This window comes from Sphaerodactylus townsendi, linkage group LG08 (genome assembly GCF_021028975.2).
Source record: "Sphaerodactylus townsendi isolate TG3544 linkage group LG08, MPM_Stown_v2.3, whole genome shotgun sequence".
NCBI lineage: Eukaryota > Metazoa > Chordata > Lepidosauria > Squamata > Sphaerodactylidae > Sphaerodactylus > Sphaerodactylus townsendi.
Window position 1 is genome coordinate 45,339,787 of NC_059432.1, and position 17,927 is coordinate 45,357,713.

Consider the following 17,927-nt stretch of genomic DNA (forward strand, 5'->3'; position numbering starts at 1 on the left):
CCCCAAAAAGAACCAGCAAAGGGCAAGGGAGAGGCAGATTCTCAAGCTGTATTAGCTGCATCTAAAGCTGGTCTAGATATATGCAGGTGCACCTGAATATGAGTGTACATGAGCAGAATGTACTGAAGAGGTTTGGGATTTCCTTGGTGTGAACTTAAAACATTTCTGCATTCAACATAATTAACAGTTTCCAGACTTTTTCTTGAACCTAAGGCCTTGATTTTTCAATAGCTCTATTCCAAGTTTGCTATCTTGTGATCTGTACTATCCTGTCTGTCTGTCTGTCTATTTATTTCAAGTTACATACCGCCTTCTTATCACCAGTCTGGGCTCAAAGCAGCTAAAAACCATCAATAAAATACATTCCCGTTTACAATAAAAATACAACAAATACAATAAGATAATTTTTAAATACTGTAAATAAATACAATAAGATACAGTTTAAAACTTTATAATGTCAGAAGGCTGATGGCCACCCATCATGTCAGAATGTCAGAAGGCTGATGATCATAGCCAAGAGAAAGTAGTGGGTGGAAGGAAGCAAAAGAGGAAGTACCTGTGAAGACAGTGCTGGTGGCCAGCTAGTCCCAGATTATAAATGGAGATGGAACACAGCGGTAAAGTTCAACCAGGTAGAATGGACTGTGCCATTTCAGATAATAGATGGTAGAATCCAGCTTTGAATGTTCCTGTGCATAAAAAATTACATGCAAATACAAAAATAGCAAAGAAGGAGAGCAGATTCTTCACTGGAATTGGCAGTTTTGTTGTTTTCAAGGAGGTGTTAACATAGGTGAGCATTCCATTTTGTGATCCTGCTTGATTCTCCAACAATAATTTGGTGGTATAGTACATTCTACCATCTCAACATTCTCCTGCACATGTACATTTATGAAATGGTGTTATACTGAGTAAGCTCACTGGGGTCAAAGTCACTACTCTCACTACTGTTCCTCGGGATTCAAGTCTTACATCACCACTACCTGGTCCTTTTAACTTGAGCTGCAGATTGAACTAACTAGATTGATCCTAGTACAGATGTTCTACATGCAAAGGAGAAGCACTATCAGTGAAACAAACTATCAGTACCCCCATCTCACTTTTCTGCTTTTGTGAATTAGGCCTCAGAAGTCAGAACCCACATGCTAAAATTATCACAGAATATCCACCAACGGATCAGTTCTGCAATATCCTCTTCACACAAATGAATTCATTATCCGTTTAAAAAACATTTCTTCCCTCTCCAGAGAACCTACTCAAAGTGGCTTACAAATTAAAACAGGGTAAAATAGCCTACAAAAGTTAGCAAAGTATTAAAAAAACAGTCAGAGCCTTAAAAGAGTGCTACCTATTTAGCTGCCTAAAATGATTCTCATAAAACAGTCCTCAAGCAAGAAGCAGACTGTAGAAACAGTTTTAAAAGTTCAACTGCTTAATTGAAGCCTGGATAAAAGTAAAGGCTTTGGTCTGGTATTGAGTGAGCATCTGTTAAAGGCTTTCTGTTGATGTTTTTAAAATTCTATTGTATTTTCTAAATTATTTATTATTTTAATTATCTGTAAGTGCCTGAGTGATTAGGTGAGGTGTGTGTGTGTGTGTGTGTGTTTGCTGTCAAATCATAGCTTACATGCAATTCCATAGGGTTTTCAAGGCAAGAGATGGTTCCGCAGTGGTTTGCCATTGCCTTCCTCTACATAGCTCCCCTCGTCTTCCATGGTGGTCTCCCATCCAAATACTTACCTGACGTGACCCTGCTTAGCTTTCATGATTTGAAGAGACTGGGCTAGCCTGGACTGTCCAAGTCAGAATAAAGTCAGGATAGAAAAGATTAAAATTAAAAAATAAGCAATAGTTGTAAATCAAGCCATGCAGATTAGTCTCATAAACATTTCCTATATTAGCATATAAGTAGCAATTAGCATCTCTTATGAAATTTTTGATCAAATATAATGGTAGAATCACTCTCACTTGAGCTTTTCAAAATAATATTGAAGTGTTATTTTACGCTATTATTTCTGCACATTCTCTTCCTAGAAATATTGTCCAAGTAAGTTGCCAAAGATGCCATACAATATTGCAGTCATCAACTCAGAATGGTAATTTAGTAAATAAGGGGCACATTTCATATACTAATGAAAGAATATTGTATTTTGACTTTTAATGTCAAAACTGTATATAGTATATGAAATGTAATCTTAAGACGAGCACATTGAAAATATTACCCTGTCAAAACTCGTGATAGAAAGATGTATATATTATGGAACAACTTTAAATATATATGGGCTTCCTGAGAGAAAATTGAAAAAGTAGATTGGTAAAGATGTACATTTATTTGATGATCCAGTGTGTAGTAATAGCTATTGTGGGATGTAAAGTAAACACAGAAAACTGAAGTACAAATGGGCACTCAGCTATGAAATTCATTGGACGAGTTTGGATATCACGTCCACTCAGCATAAACTACCTTTCTTTTCCTGAAGTTAAAAGTGCTGCTTTCATGGTGGAGAATGGTGGAAAACTGCATGAAACATGTACATGCGTATGTGTACACAATAGATGAACTGGAAAGCTGAAACCAGTCTAAATACTTATAGTTCCAATGACATGCCAGTGGCATATTTTTTTTGGGGGGGGGGGGAGGCAGGCGAGGAATTGCAGAAATGTTACTATCGGTGTAACTTTAAAACTGAAAACTTACACAGAACTGTGACTCTTTGAAATGGAAGGCCGTTCTTCAAATGGATTTCTGAAAAATTGGATGTTAAGTTCTCGCTCCCATTTAAAGACTAGGAAAACCACATTTCTTCCTGCTAATCTTCACGTGGTAACTGCCCCAGTTTTACAACGGTGGGAAAACGCTTAATTACTAAGGCCGTTTCCGCGACGTGGGCATATGACGCCGCCGCAACGGAAAAGAAGCGCCAGAGTTTAGAGCCGCTTCGCGCCAAGAGCGGCGATGGAAGAGGTCACCGTCAGCGAAACGCTTAAACCGGCGCCAAGACGGGTATTCAAAGCAAACGCTTAAAACCACTCTTTTTTCCCCATGCGGAGATCGACGCCGCTATATCGCGGCTAACAGCCGCCACGGAGCTGTCGCCGCCAAATGGCGCCGGGCCTGCACGGGTGCCAAGAAGCGCAGGCTTAATCGCCAGCGCAGACGCCGCCTTCCGCAGCCGCCCGCGTAACCGTCATTATTTCTGCGGCTGCGGACGCCCGCAGCTCCGCCTGTCTGTGTGAACGCTTTTTTTGGGATGCGTCGCAATTTGCGACGTCATCGCGTCGCTGCTTTTGGCCGTGCGGAAACGGCCTAATTCTCTGCCGGATCGAAACGGATTTCCCTTGCAAACGAGTCTATTTGAAGCTTCTAAATACACGCAAAGGCGTTCTCGCGTCACTTTCATTAAGCGGGATATTTCCCCTCCTTGTCGTTATATGCAGCAAGGGCGTCTTTGCAGCTGGCTCCCGGGTTCCGGAGCTTGGCGCTGCAGAATGGCTCTACTAGTGCCCATGGCAACCGCAGCTGCCCGCCGCTTCAACACGAGACCGGGCGGGCAGCAGAGCGCAGGAGCGTTGCCTCCTCTCTGGCTTCTTCGTGGAGTTCAGCCAGCAGTGCAGGGGTAGTAGCCAGCCAGTAGCCATGCCCAAGGGGAGGCGAGCCAACCCCAGCACCGCACGGGATGGCGCCTGGGTAAGGCGGGAGGTGTGCTGAGCGCCTAGTCTGAAGGGGAAGTTTGTTCTAAGTCTGAAGGGGAAGTTTGTTCTAAGGCGGGTGGGTATGTATCCCTCTTTTCCGCTTTCGGGAGAGTTTGCGGCAGAAGCGTTGTCCTGTGCCACGCCACATCCACAATCCTTCTACTCCGAATCAATCCAGAAGAATAATGCCCCCATCTTGTTTCTCCACTCACAAAAGTGGATAGGTTATAACAGCCCATCCAGTCCCTAGACTGAAATTACAGCTTGCCCGTATAAACTTGAAAGGGAGGAAATTCCTTGCATTGTTCTGATTGTGTGATAGGACGACGAAAGGGCGTGCCTCTAAATAATCGTGGTGAAGCCGTCCTAAGTATGCACTTTCTAGAGTCACTTGGGACAGGTGGTAAAATTCCATGTGATGATTAGGTACAGGATTATTTACTGCAGTACTAATGTCAAACCAATGTGAACACTGGCCAGTATCGCACACCACCTTTCCCTCTGGGGGAAATATTGTATTATGACTGTCTGGAAAGATTGTCATGGTAGATCAGAAGTGCCATTATTATCCAGAAATTCAGAAGCCACTACATTTAGAATATTATGCAAACCTCCAATGATGACTGTTTATATTATTAAATCCTTCATTAGCTTTATTAACAAGGTGCTTTAGTTGCAAATACAAAGCATCACTTTCCTCTGGGTGTATTTCCAGCATCTCCCCTCCCCACAGTTATAGACTGTTCTTAATCTTTTCATTCTTTTATACAGCCTAGTTAATTTGCTTTTCCATTTTTTTCATTTGCCAAGAAAATGCCTCATTACCTTTGTTTTATACCAGCAGTATCACAATGGACAGGAACAGTAACTGCTATTGTTGTTACATTCTAGACCACAGTGCACATAGATTTAGCATAAATACTTTGGTTCAGTTTGCAGCTGGTAAAATCCTGATCTTGTAAGATGCTGAGCATGGTCAAGCATTACTTTTTCCTTTTTGGGTATTTCTAGGGAGCTATGAACACAGCATTAACACTGAGGAATTTATAAAAGCTGCTCCAACATTAATTTCTCTTGGGACTATCTTCAGAACTTACCCTGCCATGATGGTTGCTATGTATTGTAGCCTTTTTTGTGAACTCTGTCCTTTTTCATACCCTTGATTATTTTACCTGCATTGCCCATAAGCTTTGAAAGCAGGAATTATTTTATGTTCTGTATGTGATATGACATGGGGCTGGATTGCATCATTCTCCGTTATGAATACTATGAAAGGATGCTGTATGTTATTTAATGTGCATTTTGAAAATAAAATATTTGTTTCTCTTGTTGGTAAAATGAAAATATAGTGAGATCCTGATTCTAAATGGAGCCTCTAGGTGTTGCTGTAATACAAGTAATAAAAACATCTTGTATCTACTAAGTGTTGAGTTTTGCTTTTGAAAAATTTATCTTTATAATAACCTTTTTTGTAGTTTCAACATTCTACACCGCCGCAAATATATCCCGAATCTCTTACAGCCAGTGAGCAAAAACAGATACTAAATCTAGAAACTGTTCGTCAAATTGAAAACAGATTGCCACTGATATATAAACTTAGAGAGAAGGTAAGTTTATATTTATACATGCCAAATTTTACTTTAATTTAAATGATCCATTTGTGTGCATGGCCATTTGTAATTGCTTAATTTTTTCTTCATGTGGTATGTGAAGACCAAATTAGGTGAAGTGTTGAGAGTTCTTCCAAGCAATTTTTACTGGTAAATATTAGATGCTGAACACCCTGGACTGAGACTACTGCGTTCTAGATCAGGGTTTACTGTGTTTTCCTAAAGAAGTATGTTCAGAATCCTATTTAGGTCTATATGACAGAGCTTATCCCTAGGAAAGTGCTGTCAGGATTATGCTGTTAATTATTTTCTTTAGCCTTTTCTTGATCATAGATTGTTCCTGGCCGTGCTGTTTCCCCTATTGGGAAAAATGCACAGGTTGATCAATTGTTGCCTGTATGGTTCTCCCAATGGATAAATAACTCCACGGCAGCTTGAGGTTGAGCAGATTCATGGGCATGGATGCATGTGTGGAAATGGTTAATAAGTTTAGGCTTAGTAGATTCTCATGGTCAAGCAATTGTAGTTTAATTGACTATTGTTGGGCAGCTCAGTCCAGAGCTCTGGGGTGGCCATGAACGCCACTGCTACGACAGTACCCCACAACCCCCAGAGGGCTTTTCAGCAGCACGGGAAGGCAACCCACACACACCACCACCACCACCAAAAAGCCCTCTATAGGGCTTATTGGGCTTATGCTACCCAAAAGGGTGGTGTAAGTCCATGCCCTGGGTACTGGTGTCCCATGAGGCAAAGCTGGGGTGGAAGCTGATTAAGGTCGACTCCACACCTCTGAAATGCTGCCAGCTATATGGCTATAAAGCCATTGATCAATTATAGTCTGACCTAACTGATATGGCATTGATTTATTTTCTGTTATTTTCACTGCTGAGAAATATTTATGTGAGTATGCTCCTCTGATGATGGAGTAAAACCAGGTTATCTGAATGAACAAAGTGACATTCTATGGTATATGATGTCATAAAAACATAGTGCGATAGAGTTTGCTTTACTTCAGCAATTTTTGAATAAAGCTTTATTTCAGTGTAAAAGAAAATTGGAAGTTGACCGTGGGCAGCAGCTGACTATCTCTAATCTCTCCCTATGAGGGAGTATTCTAGCTGTGAGATTAATTAAACTGGATCAGAGGTAGCCCTACGTATTTCTTTGGTTGTGTCTCATTGTTTTATTTTTATTGCAATCCCAGAAAAGTTTCTAGCTAAATATTGAAGTAGTTCAATTTTGGTGAATTCAATGCATAAATAATGGGGAGGAGAATCTCATAAACTGTGAATCTCCTTTTGTGTGCTGAAAGAGCCTTAGGCTTGCATTTCTCAAGCAGCAGCCCGCAATGCTTTTAAAATGAGCTTTCCAAAAGTAACTTGGGATATGGTAAGGAGATTTGCTGTTCAAAAGTAAAAAATCTCACTGGACATGGCCTTATACATTTTCTCATAATGAACAGGCCCTCTTTGAGCTCTAGAATAGTCTGGGCCACTTATAGCTTTTGAGATCTTTAGTAATAATTCTTTAAAAAAAATACAACACATAAAAACAAGCTATCAAAATTTATATATATTTACCAAATATTGTTAGTGGGCAGCTTTTGAATTTACTCTCACTCACTGATTTTCCAGTTGATATGGGGAGCAGTTACCAATACAGATGTGTGCTTCTACCCAGACAGGGGCCAGAGTAGAGGCCGGGATTCCAGTAGTGATAGGGCAGGGTAGATATGGCGGTAGGCGTAGGCAGTGTTACAGACAGAGAGTGAGATGTAGGAATGCTCACTCTCTATCTAGCCCAGGGGTCGGCAACCTTTGACACCCAGGGAGCCATTTGGACCCATTTTCCATGAAGGGGAGGGCACTTGGAGCCGCAGATACTTTTTGACATTTGAAATGAGGATAGCTTGCCGAATCTATAGAGCTCCCGTCTCTCCACCTCGGCCCTGCCGTGCTTCCCTCCTCCGCACCGTAATTAGCCAACATAGAGCCAGCCAGCAGGGACTCTCCCCTCTCCGGACCTCGTGGAGAGCCCTGATCAGACCGTGACAGTGGGCGCTCCGGAGAGCGAGAGCGCTGTGGAGGCAGCTGGCGGCAACTCTCGTCCTTCTGCCACGGTCGGCAGCAGTGGGGAAGTGGCGGGCGGCCATTGAGCCCGGCCCCAGCCACCTGCCTGGCACTGGAGGGAGGACAGGCCGGCAACAGAGCAGGTGGCGGCACTGCGGTGCGCGCGGAACAGGCTGGATTGGCAAGGGTGATGGGTGGCAAGGGGAGCCGTGCCCTCGCAGCAAGATGGCAGCCCCAGCCAGAAAGGGCGCCGGGAAGGCACCAGAACTGACGCTTGGAACTGCGCTCTCAAGTTTTGTACACAGTTTCCCTTTCTCACAGAGCGCGGTTCCAAGCATCAATCCCGGCGCCTGCTGGCGCCCCTTGAGGCTGGGGCTGCCATCCTGTTGCGTGAGCACGGCTCCCCTCGCTGCCCATCACTCTGGCCAATCCAGCCAGGTCCGCGCACACCAAGCCTCTGGCTCTGTTGCTGGCCCTGTCCTCCCTCCAGTCCCAGCCAGGTGGCTGGGTCTGGGCTCGATGGCCGCCCGCCACTTCCCCGTCGCTGCTGACCGTGGCAGAAGGACGAGGGCTGCTGCCAGCCGCCTCCATGGCGCTCTTGCTCTCTGGAGCGCCCGCAGTCGTGGTCTGATCGGGGCTCTCCATGAGGTCCAGGGAGGGGAGAGTCCCCACTCCTGGACAGCTGTGTTGTGCCTGGGCAGAGCCGCAGTGAAGGGGCGGGGGAGCCACAAGCGGCTCGGGAGCCACAGGTTCCCGACCCCTGATCTAGCCTATGTCCTATCCCATGATATGCAGGTAGCAAGGGGGGACTGATTGACCCTCCTCCATCATTGATGTTGATTAATGTCAGGTCCATGTTCCAGAATATCCTGAAGGATTTCCTTGAGGACCATAGGGTGGACGTGGCATGTGTCACAGAGACCAGGGTTAGAGAAGGAAAAACAGTGACCCTCAATGCATTCACCCCACTAGGCTCTGTGGCCATCCATCAACCTCAGAGCCATCAATTAACATCAGACTCAAGGCCGGGGGGGGGGGGGGGCAGTGTAATTATGCTGGTCTGGGATTCCATTCCCTTTTGGATGACCCCTATCCCAATAACAGCTGAGATGGAGTGTTTGGTCCTTTGCTGGGACTCCTTGGGGAATCTGGCTGTACTGCTGGTGTATTGGTCGCCTAGCGCACCAGCAGCCAGCCTGCCGCAGCTTTTGAAGGTCATGGCAGAGTGAGCCTTGAGGTACCCCCAACTGATAGTCCTGGGGGACTCCAACGTCCATGCTGAATCAGCCTCCTCTTCAGTGGCTACGGAACTAGTATAATCCATAGCGACGCTAGGCCTCTCCCTTATAAACACTGGAGACCCTATGCATCAAAGTGGCCACACTCTAGATTTAGTCTTTGGGATGGGTGTGAACATGGTCCTATCCCCAGCTATTTGGGTGCCATGGTCCGACCACTTCGTTCTTAAGGCCTGAATCAAAAGGTGGCACCCCCCTGCTTAGGCGACGGATTTTGGCCTGCCCGCAGAGGCTTATGGACCCATTTCAGTTCCAGAATATCCTACAGGAGTCCCCACCTTCCGGCAACTCTCAAGGAGCTGATAGGAAGCTGGGAGACCAGGCTCTCTGAAGCGATTGAGACTGGTGAACCAAGACACACACTCTACCCGCACTCTAAATCAGCTCCCTGGTATGCAGAGGAGCTGAGGAAGATGAAGTGGGAATTGAGATGGCTTGAGCAAATGTGGTGGTGGTGCTGTGATGCAGAAACAAGATACTCATATAGGACGTTTATGAAGGTCTACAAGAAGGCAGTGAAGGATGCTAAGAAGAGATACTATGCTGCCTCCATTGCCTCTGCAAGCTCTCGCCCGGCACAATTGTTTAGGGAAGGGGTAGGGAACCTGCGGCTCGAGAGCCGCATGCGGCTCTTCTGCCCTTGCACTGTGGCTCCACGAGCCAAGCTGCCGGCTTCATCCTTGCCTGCCCTGCAGGCAGCAGGGCGGGCGCACCAACTGCCCGAAACAGCTGGGCAGTGCCGCGGGCTTCCCCTCTCGCCCACCCCGTTCAAGCGGGGCGGGCGCTTTCCCGGCGGCCGGCAAGGCCAAGCCGCTGGCCCCATCCTTGCAGGCAGCAGGGCGGCCGCATCCATGCCCTTCTCAAAATGAGTGGAGTAAAAGGTAAAAAAACCCCAATATATACAGTGTTATCTTTATTTTAAATGTCAAAAATTATTTGCGGCTCCAAGTGTTTTCTTTTCTTGTGGAAAACGGGTCCAAAAGGCTCTTTGAGTGTTAAAGGTTCCCTACCCCTGGTTTAGGGTAATTCAAACTCTTATGACCTCTTCTATAGGTCCCAAAACACAGGAATTGGCCTTTAATGTCGAGGCTTTTGCGTGCTACTTTGCAGATAAAATCCCGTCTCTCCGCCATGACCTGCCCATCACTTTTGATATAGTAAGTGAACTAGAGGCCCCTTGTCCATCTTCCAGTCCGTGCTTGGACCATTTCAGTTTGCTTGATTCCACCACAGTGAACAGGATACTGACTACAGCTCAAGCAACCACCTGTTTTCTTGACCCGTGTCCTTCCTGGCTGGTGAAAGCCAGCGAGTATGTGATATGAGACCCCCTGTTGAAAATTAGAAATCTCTCCCTTGAGCAAGGAGTGTTTCCAGGGCAGTTGAAAGAGGCAGTGGTCTACCCGCTCTTTAAGATCAACTTTAGATCAATTCAATCTGACCAATTGCTGCCCAGCCTCGAATCTTTCGTTTCTGGGAAAGGGAATTGAGAGAGCAGCGCCAGTCTTTCCTGGATGAAGCTAAAGTGTCATATTCCTCCCAGTCTGGCTTCCGTACTGGTCATACAATGGAGACCATGCTGGTCACCATTGTGGATGAGCTCCACCTCCAGCTCAATCAAGGCAGGTAGGCGCTACTGGAGTTCTTAGATCTCACAGTATTTGATATGGTGGACCATGATTTGCTGGTCCACCACCATACTAATGCAGGAACACGAGGGACAGCCTTGAGCTGGATGATCTCGTACCTTCAGGGCTGTGAGCAGCATGTGGTGTCGGGAGGGGAGGTCTCTGAGCAGTTCCCCATTAGATGTTGAGTGCCGCAAAGGTCTGTCCTTCCCCTGAGCTTGTTTAATATCTACATGTGTCCCTTGACCCAGTTGGTGCGGAGTTTTGGGCTGGGTTGTAATCAATATACAGAAGTCACCCAGCTCATTCTCACAATGGAGGGCTGGCTGCCCCCCCCCCCCTTTGAGGCTCTCCAGCACTATTTGGAGGCCATAGCTGGTTGGTTGAGTACAAGCAGGCTGAAATTGAATCCATCAAAGACTGAGGTTCTGTAGCTCGGTTGTGGGGACTGGCTGGGGAATTTCCAGCAGCCAACCTTGAATGATGAGGCCCTCCACCTTTCCTCATCAAGAGCCTGGGGGTGACTCTGGACTCCACTCTTTCGTTGGAAGACCAGGTCACCAAGACAGCCTAACCTGCCTTTTTCAATTTGTGCCAAGCACAGCAGCTGGCCCCCTACCTCTCCCAAACTGACCTGGCTAGAGTAATCCATGCAACGGTCACCTCTAGGTTAGACTACTGTAATTCATTCTAAACTGCCCTGCCTTTGAAGTCGAGCCGGAAGTTGAAGTTTGTAAAGCATGCAGCCGCTAGGCTCCTAATTGGAACTTCTAGCAGGAACCACATTACACCTGTCCTGAAAGAGTTACACTGGCTGGCTGCCGAGTACTGGGTCATCTTCAAAGTTCTGGTATTAACCTTTAAGGCGTGAGTGGTCTTGAATATCTGCATGACCACCTCTCCCCATACTGCCCACGGAGACCCCTCCGGCCAGTGGAGGGGAATTTACTGGTGGTCCCAGGCCTCAGGACTGTTCGGCTGACTGACAGGATCAGGGCTTTTAAAGCCCTGGCCCTGGCTGATGGAACACTCTTCCTGGTGACATCCGGGCCCTGCAGAGACTCACAATTTCGCAGGGCCTGCAAAACAGAGCTGTTCCGCCGGGCCTTCTATGTTGAGCCAGCCAGATCTTCCTTCTTTTCTTAAATAATCTCCGGTCCTCATTCAGATGTGGCATGTGCATTCTGGTCTTTTGTGCTCCCATATTGGGTTGTTTTTTATGCCATCTGTGTATCTGTTTTTTAAAGACTTATGTATTTATGTGGTTTTATGTTCTACTTGCGGGGCCCAGCCACGCGTTGCTGTGGCTTATTGTGGTGAAATGGAAAAGGAACAGTAGCAGCAAATCAATTGCAGAGGTCAGCAGTACGTGCTCATGCAAACACACAGCCTGATACTGTGCAATGCCATTGATGTGTGTGCTCGCATTCTTGGGGGGTGGGATGGAAAGGCACCCCTCCCACACATCTAGCCTGGCTGGTCATGATCCTTTACCTGGGAGTAAGTTTGGTTGGTGGCAATGGGTGTCCCTTCTGAGGAAACCCTCTGAGGGGTGCGACGCAGCCATTCAAAGTATGTCACAGTTGCTGTACCGAGCTTACTCCTGAGTAATGCGTGCCTGGTTTTCTTAACTGTAACTGCAGTGTTCAGGGAATCTAGGGTGCCTGGCTCCTCCCTCCCGTCCCTTGCGTGTCGCCCCTCACTCTCTTCCCTCCCTCACTCTTCCCTTGCATGCCACCCCTCCCCCTCCTTCCCTTCCCTTTCCCTCCGCTAGGGTGGGTGGGTCATATCAAGATGCTGGGCCCCCTGTCTCCCCTCCCTTGCATGCCACCCCTCACTGTCTCCCCTCTCTCACTTCTCTTCCCTTGCATGCCTCCCCCTCTGTCCCTTTCCTCTCCCTCCCTTCCCTCTCCCTCGTGTGTATGTGTGTGTATGTGTTTCACTTCCACTCGAGTAACTGCCTATGTGCTGTTTTCACTGCTCCTATCTGGCCATCTGAGTGAACATTCTAAGCAGCACGAACATTCTAAGGGTGACAGTTACACAGGCAGCTGCATGTCCTTCACCATGGAGTGCCAGGAAAAAGGCATTTTACCTGGGCCAGGTGTGAAATTTCATGTATGTGAACATCTAAAAACACTCTCGCCTGGCTGACTATAGTGGCTGGGAATTTTCAGAGGAATTGGCCCAGCAGTTAATGAGGTATACTGTCATCAACAAATACACTGTTAGCTTTTTATATATATAGATATTTATAGTACTTATTTGATTGTTTTATTGTAAGTCTCCTTGAGGTATAGAGATATGGCAGGGTATAAATGTAATAAATAAATAAATAAATAAGACTCATAGTGGTGAAATTGCATTCTCATATAACAGTTTCACATGAATGTTAAGAAATTTAAGGAAAGTGATCGATCCGTGTGGAAGCCCACAGGCCAGAAGCCAAGAGCAGCAGTTTCCCAGCACCATCTTATGAAACCCCCCCTCTAAGTAGGACCAAAACCCCACAGAAGGGTGCCGCCCACATCCAGCCCAGAAATAATAGTTACTATAATCCCTTCACGGACACCCCTTTGTTGTGGGTGTCCTGCGCCCCGGGAAGGGTTCCTGCCGGGGACCCTGTTGCCAACCCTCCTTCCCCTGCCCTGATGCTGGAACCTCCGGCCTCACTCCCATTCTCTGGGGAGTGAACTAATTGGGCCAGCCTTTTCAGCCACAGCTTGCTTAGGCTGACCACAACTTGCCTAAGGACTGCCAGAAGCTTGGGAGAATGGCTAGGGAGGCCCTCCTGCCGGCCTCTGCTCCGGGGCTCTCTCTCTCCCCGGAGAGGCCAGCAGCGGCAAGAAGGTGCAGGCAACACCGCCAGGACATTTGGAAGCTGGGGGCAGCCCCAGATGGTGCGAGAAGCTCCCCATGCCTCCTCCTTAAGAGCTAGAACGGAGGCCAGCGTCAGTGGGCTGGCCATGCCTGGCAGGGTGGTTGGGGACAGCCGTGGATTGTGCAATGGTGGCTGAAGCCACAGGAGACTGGGTCCAGGCAGGCATGTCCCAAATGTGGGCTGCACTAGTGAAAAGTAAGTTCAAAAAAGTATAGTGTGCCAAAACAGATCTGGAAGACATGATGGCTCTTCAAGGATGGCCCTCAAGCCTGACAGGTAGGCTATGGGGGATAGGGGGGAGCAAGGGGGCGGAAAAATCAGGTCTTGCCCTGGGCTCCATGGGGGGGGGGGCAGAAAACGCTGGGCGCCATTTTTTTTGCTGCTATGCCTCTGCTGTTTTTATAATCATGCTGCTTCATTGAGAAAAATTGCAATCTATGTAGTCCTTCAGGTTATGAAACATTTCTAAGAGAACCTTTGGATTGGAGAAATTGTCCATTCTGATTCATTCTGAATGTAGGTTTTTAGACCTCTAACTGAGGAGTTTGCTTCAGGATCACTTGGCTTTTTCTCTTCTGTAAGTCTATTGTTCTAAATTAAAGCTTTTGATTTATAAGCATACTGTTCTTAACAGGACTATTACACCGCTAGAGATCTGCATTGGAAGGGGGGCTGGAAGGAGGCAAGATTTGGTTTTTACTTTAACTATAAAACATCTTCGCAAGATTGTGTTTCTTGATTTTTGCTTAGCATGAGTGACTAAAAATTGGCAACTGAAAGTAATAAAATTAAACCTGTACATATATTTGTTAGACTTGGAACTTAGACATTTTAAATATGTAGTCTGCAATATATAGCATCTTCTCTGTGGGTGGCACTGAGCTCATAAAGCGAAGGTTGACTCAATTATAAGCTTCTATTTGAAGTCCAGCTTTTATTAGCTGTGGATTCAATAGTGAGGCACTTAAAGATTTTAATATTTGTCCAAAAAAGTATACCCATATGCACAAGGGTTTATCTAATTTGAAAGTTCATGTAATGATTCAGAAATGTTCTAAAGAGCTTGAAATAAAAATGTAGACAGTATCTATTCTGTACCAATGTAATAATATGAATTCACCTGTGGCGTATGGGAATACTTATATGCGTGCAAAACTAGATTCTTTGAAGATGAAAACTATTGTTCTATTAGCCATGCACAGGAAAATATCTTTTATTCAATATCTTTCTAGAAACCAGTGAACACATTTCCATTTTCTGTCCACGACAATAGAGATTGCTTACTGAATGTAGGCGAGTACTTGGATTCTGTAAGTATTTTGGTTTTACTTTTTAAAAATAAGCTGGTTCTTGTTAGAAGCCTTCTATAAAAATCCATTGGGTTGGATCCAGCTATTATTTCTGCTAATGGAAGGAATTTCTGTCAGCAGAATATGATTTTCTTTTCTTCTCCACCTCCCAGCAGCCAAAAATTCCCCTTGAAATGCTGCTTGTGGGTACAGGAGGCTGTATAGGAATAGCATAAGGAGTGAGTCAGAGATCTGCTGTGGAAGAGGCAATTGGTGAAAAACCCTTGTAATGTTTTTGCTCTTTTTTGAGACCTGTTATATGTAAAAGTACCTCTCTGTGGTGTTCTGAAGTAATGTGTTATGGTGTCTCCTTTCCTTCTGGACAGCTCAATTGAGCTTGGGCGGGATGCATGCTGGCACATCTGCCCACCCCATTGGCACACGTGGTACTTACACCAGTGAGGAGGACAAACTGGGAGATGGGTGGTGCCCAACCTGCATCGCACAGAGCCACAATGGCCTAAAGCTGCAGACCAGCTCCACTGGGAGCATTCTGGGGGTGCTCCTTGGGGGTTGGATCTGACTTTAGTCAGCTTCCGCTGGGCTTTCAGGCCAGTAATGCCCCCTGCGCAGCCTCAGACTTATGCCACAAATACAGTGGCGTAAGTCTTTGCTCTAAGGGACTCTCTGGGAGACTCTCTGCACCGTCTGGAGCCTGTTTAGAGGCAGTGCAGCACAGCCTTCACTGCACCATTTCTGGACACAGCACAGCTCCTTCCCATCTGGATTGTGCAGTTAGTGTTTCCTACTTATTTTCACTGCCACCAAAGGCTCTTGCCTTAGAATTCTTAGTTGAACTGAATGGCTTAGTTACATTTGGTAAAATGAAAGTATGGTCAGAATGTGGGAGTGGCTCTGAGGTAAAAAGGGATACTTTACTCTGAATTAAACAGCTCCCCCCGCCCTTCAATAGAGTTTATTTAGAAGTTTTTGTATAGTTCAATTTTTGTATAGTAACTGTTTTTTAAAAAGTTCAGAGCCCTTCAGGGATGGGGCGGAATACCAAATTGAATAAAATTAAAATAAAATAAATTAGTGTAACCATTTTTCTGTAGTTCATAAGTGTAAATAACAGTTTCAGATCAGTACTATAAGAGGAAGAAGAGGAAGAGTTTGGATTTATATCCCCCCTTTCTCTCCTGTAGGAGACTCAAAGGGGCTTACAATCTCCTTGCCCTTCCCCCCTCACAACAAACACCCTGTGAGGTAGGTGGGGCTGAGAGAGCTCCGAGAAGCCTTTCATCAAAACCTGAGGCAATCCTCAAGCTCTTATTCGAGAATTTAAAAGTACACAGAAGTCTGTGCAACATCAGAATAATGGCACTAAATAGGAAATTTTAATAAGTCTAAGGCTATCTAGAAGCAAGTCTCAACAGAATTGTTCTCTGATATGTATTATAAAGGTGATAAGCTGGCTATGATGTTTATTAGAGTAGAAGTTGGTACATGTTTAAAAATGTAGGACTGGGTATAAAGATACAGTTCCAGTGACATTATGGCACCTGTACTACATTAGCAGGATACCATTTTGTAGGTGGATTAGGGGAATGATCTTTTATGCAGACTTTTATGCATGATCTTTGGCCGACCCCCAGGAATAGAATTTCAGGGTGTCCCTATGAGCTGCAATGGGAGGGAGAAGGCATCAAAGTCCCATTCCATGAGGTTTGCTTTGCTTATGTTTATTTGAATCCAACCATTGTATTTGCCATATCATATGACATAATTTCTGTGGGCTGCCTAATGTGTGTGTTTGCAATTGTGCATTGGTCTGCTGTGGGTAGATTAGGAAGTGGTGTACTTACTTCTTCTGGTACAGGATAAGAATGAAATATTCAAAAACACAGTCATCAATATGAGAATAAAATATTCAAAAATATAAATAAGAATAAAATATTTAAAAAGAAATAGACAATCATTAATATAATCTGGTATTTTCTGCAGGCCCTATAACAGCAGTGGCGAACCTATGGCACGGGTGCCAGAGGTGGCACTCAGAGCCCTTTCTGTGGGCACGCGCAAAATCACCCCCCCCACACACACACACACATCTAGGCTGGCCTGGGCACAATCCTTTACCTGGGAGTAAGCTCGGTTGCTGGCAATGGGGTTTGCTTCTGAGTAAACCCTCCTAGGGTCGTGATTCACCCATTTGAAGCATCACCAAGCTTACTCCTGAGTAACACGTGCCTCGGAGCCAACCATTTTTTCTAAACTAAAACCTCAGTATTCAGGTTAAATTGCTGTGTTGGCATTATGCGATAAATAAGTGGGTTTGGGGTTGCAATTTGGGCACTCGGTCTTGAAAAGGTTCGCCATCACTGCCCTATAACATAGACAAGATATGGTGTTATTTACTTTAACCAACAGAATCTTCCTGAAGTATACTTTTTCATTCCTTTTTAGGGGCAAGGACGAAGAAAATTTAAGCGCGAGACATGTCAGCACTATGTGCAGGACTCTTTTTTGATCCATGAACCCATTTTGAGCAGTACTAGCTATCGTACCGTGTATGAAACATCATTTGTTCCATACCCAAACACAGAACAGCCCTTTCCAGGCCGATTTCCCAAAAGTCACATAGAGAGAGCCAAAGCTTTAAATCCTGCTTCTAAGAATGATTGCGTATGGTTTTCAGAATGCCGTACTAGTCCTAATTATTTAATTCCTGATGATCCTGTTACAAGTACTCTCCCTGATCCTAAGGAACTGCCTGATCAACAGATGATGGAATAAATGTTCATATCAAATGAATACTGAAGCACATTCCAGTTTGAATTTACAAGAATCTTTTTAAGATTAGCAAATTCTACCTTGATGGTTGTTCTCTTTTCCTGGAACAGAAATGAAATTAAGAACCTGAGTGACATGAAAGCGACAGAACTAGAATAATAACATTTATACAGCCAATTTTTTTTTTACAAGGACCAAAATACTTGGAAAAGTGGAAAGACATTTTATGTTTGCATGAATATAAAATTGCTTTCAATTTTCCTACCTCTGGACAAACCCTCAGATTTCCCACTGTACATATAGAGGCCTGGAATAAGTTGAACTATTGTTCTAATGCATTTGATATAGACTGTGTTTCTGTCAAACGAGATGCGGTGAGGAAGACAGTATTTTCATCTTTAAATCTTTCTAATCTTAGAAAACGTGGAAAGCTTGTCAGTGACTGTCACCCTCTGTATGCTCTTGTATATCCTATCCAGCCTTTCCTTTTAGGACCTCAGAGTGACATCCATGCTTATTTTCTGCCTCATTTTACCATCATCATCTATCTTGTGAGGATAAGATTTTCTCAGTAGCACCCAGCTAAATGGATTTTTGAGCCCAGGTATCCCCAGTCCAAGTCTAGCTTTACAGTTCTAAACATGCCTATTTAAAAGCAAACCA

At 45.2% G+C, this 17,927-nt stretch overlaps 1 protein-coding gene across 1 annotated transcript; it reads left to right on the top strand.

The window, feature by feature from the left end:
- Positions 1–3,579: 3,579 nt before the first annotated feature.
- TEX36 (testis expressed 36) lies at positions 3,580–17,267 on the top strand. Its single transcript, XM_048506884.1, has 4 exons — positions 3,580–3,688; positions 5,169–5,300; positions 14,415–14,492; positions 16,938–17,267. Exons 1-4 carry the CDS (start codon positions 3,638–3,640, stop codon positions 17,265–17,267), a joined length of 591 nt encoding a protein of 196 aa, XP_048362841.1. The 5' UTR covers positions 3,580–3,637.
- The last annotated feature ends 660 nt before the right edge of the window (positions 17,268–17,927 follow it).

Coding starts and splice junctions, on each gene's coding strand:
- TEX36 (XM_048506884.1), top strand. CDS start 3,638: ATGCCCAAGGGGAGGCGAGCCAACCCCAGCACCGCACGGGATGGCGCC. Junction 3,689..5,168: donor CCGCACGGGATGGCGCCTGG/GTAAGGCGGGAG, acceptor CCTTTTTTGTAG/TTTCAACATTCTACACCGCC. Junction 14,493..16,937: donor TAGGCGAGTACTTGGATTCT/GTAAGTATTTTG, acceptor ATTCCTTTTTAG/GGGCAAGGACGAAGAAAATT.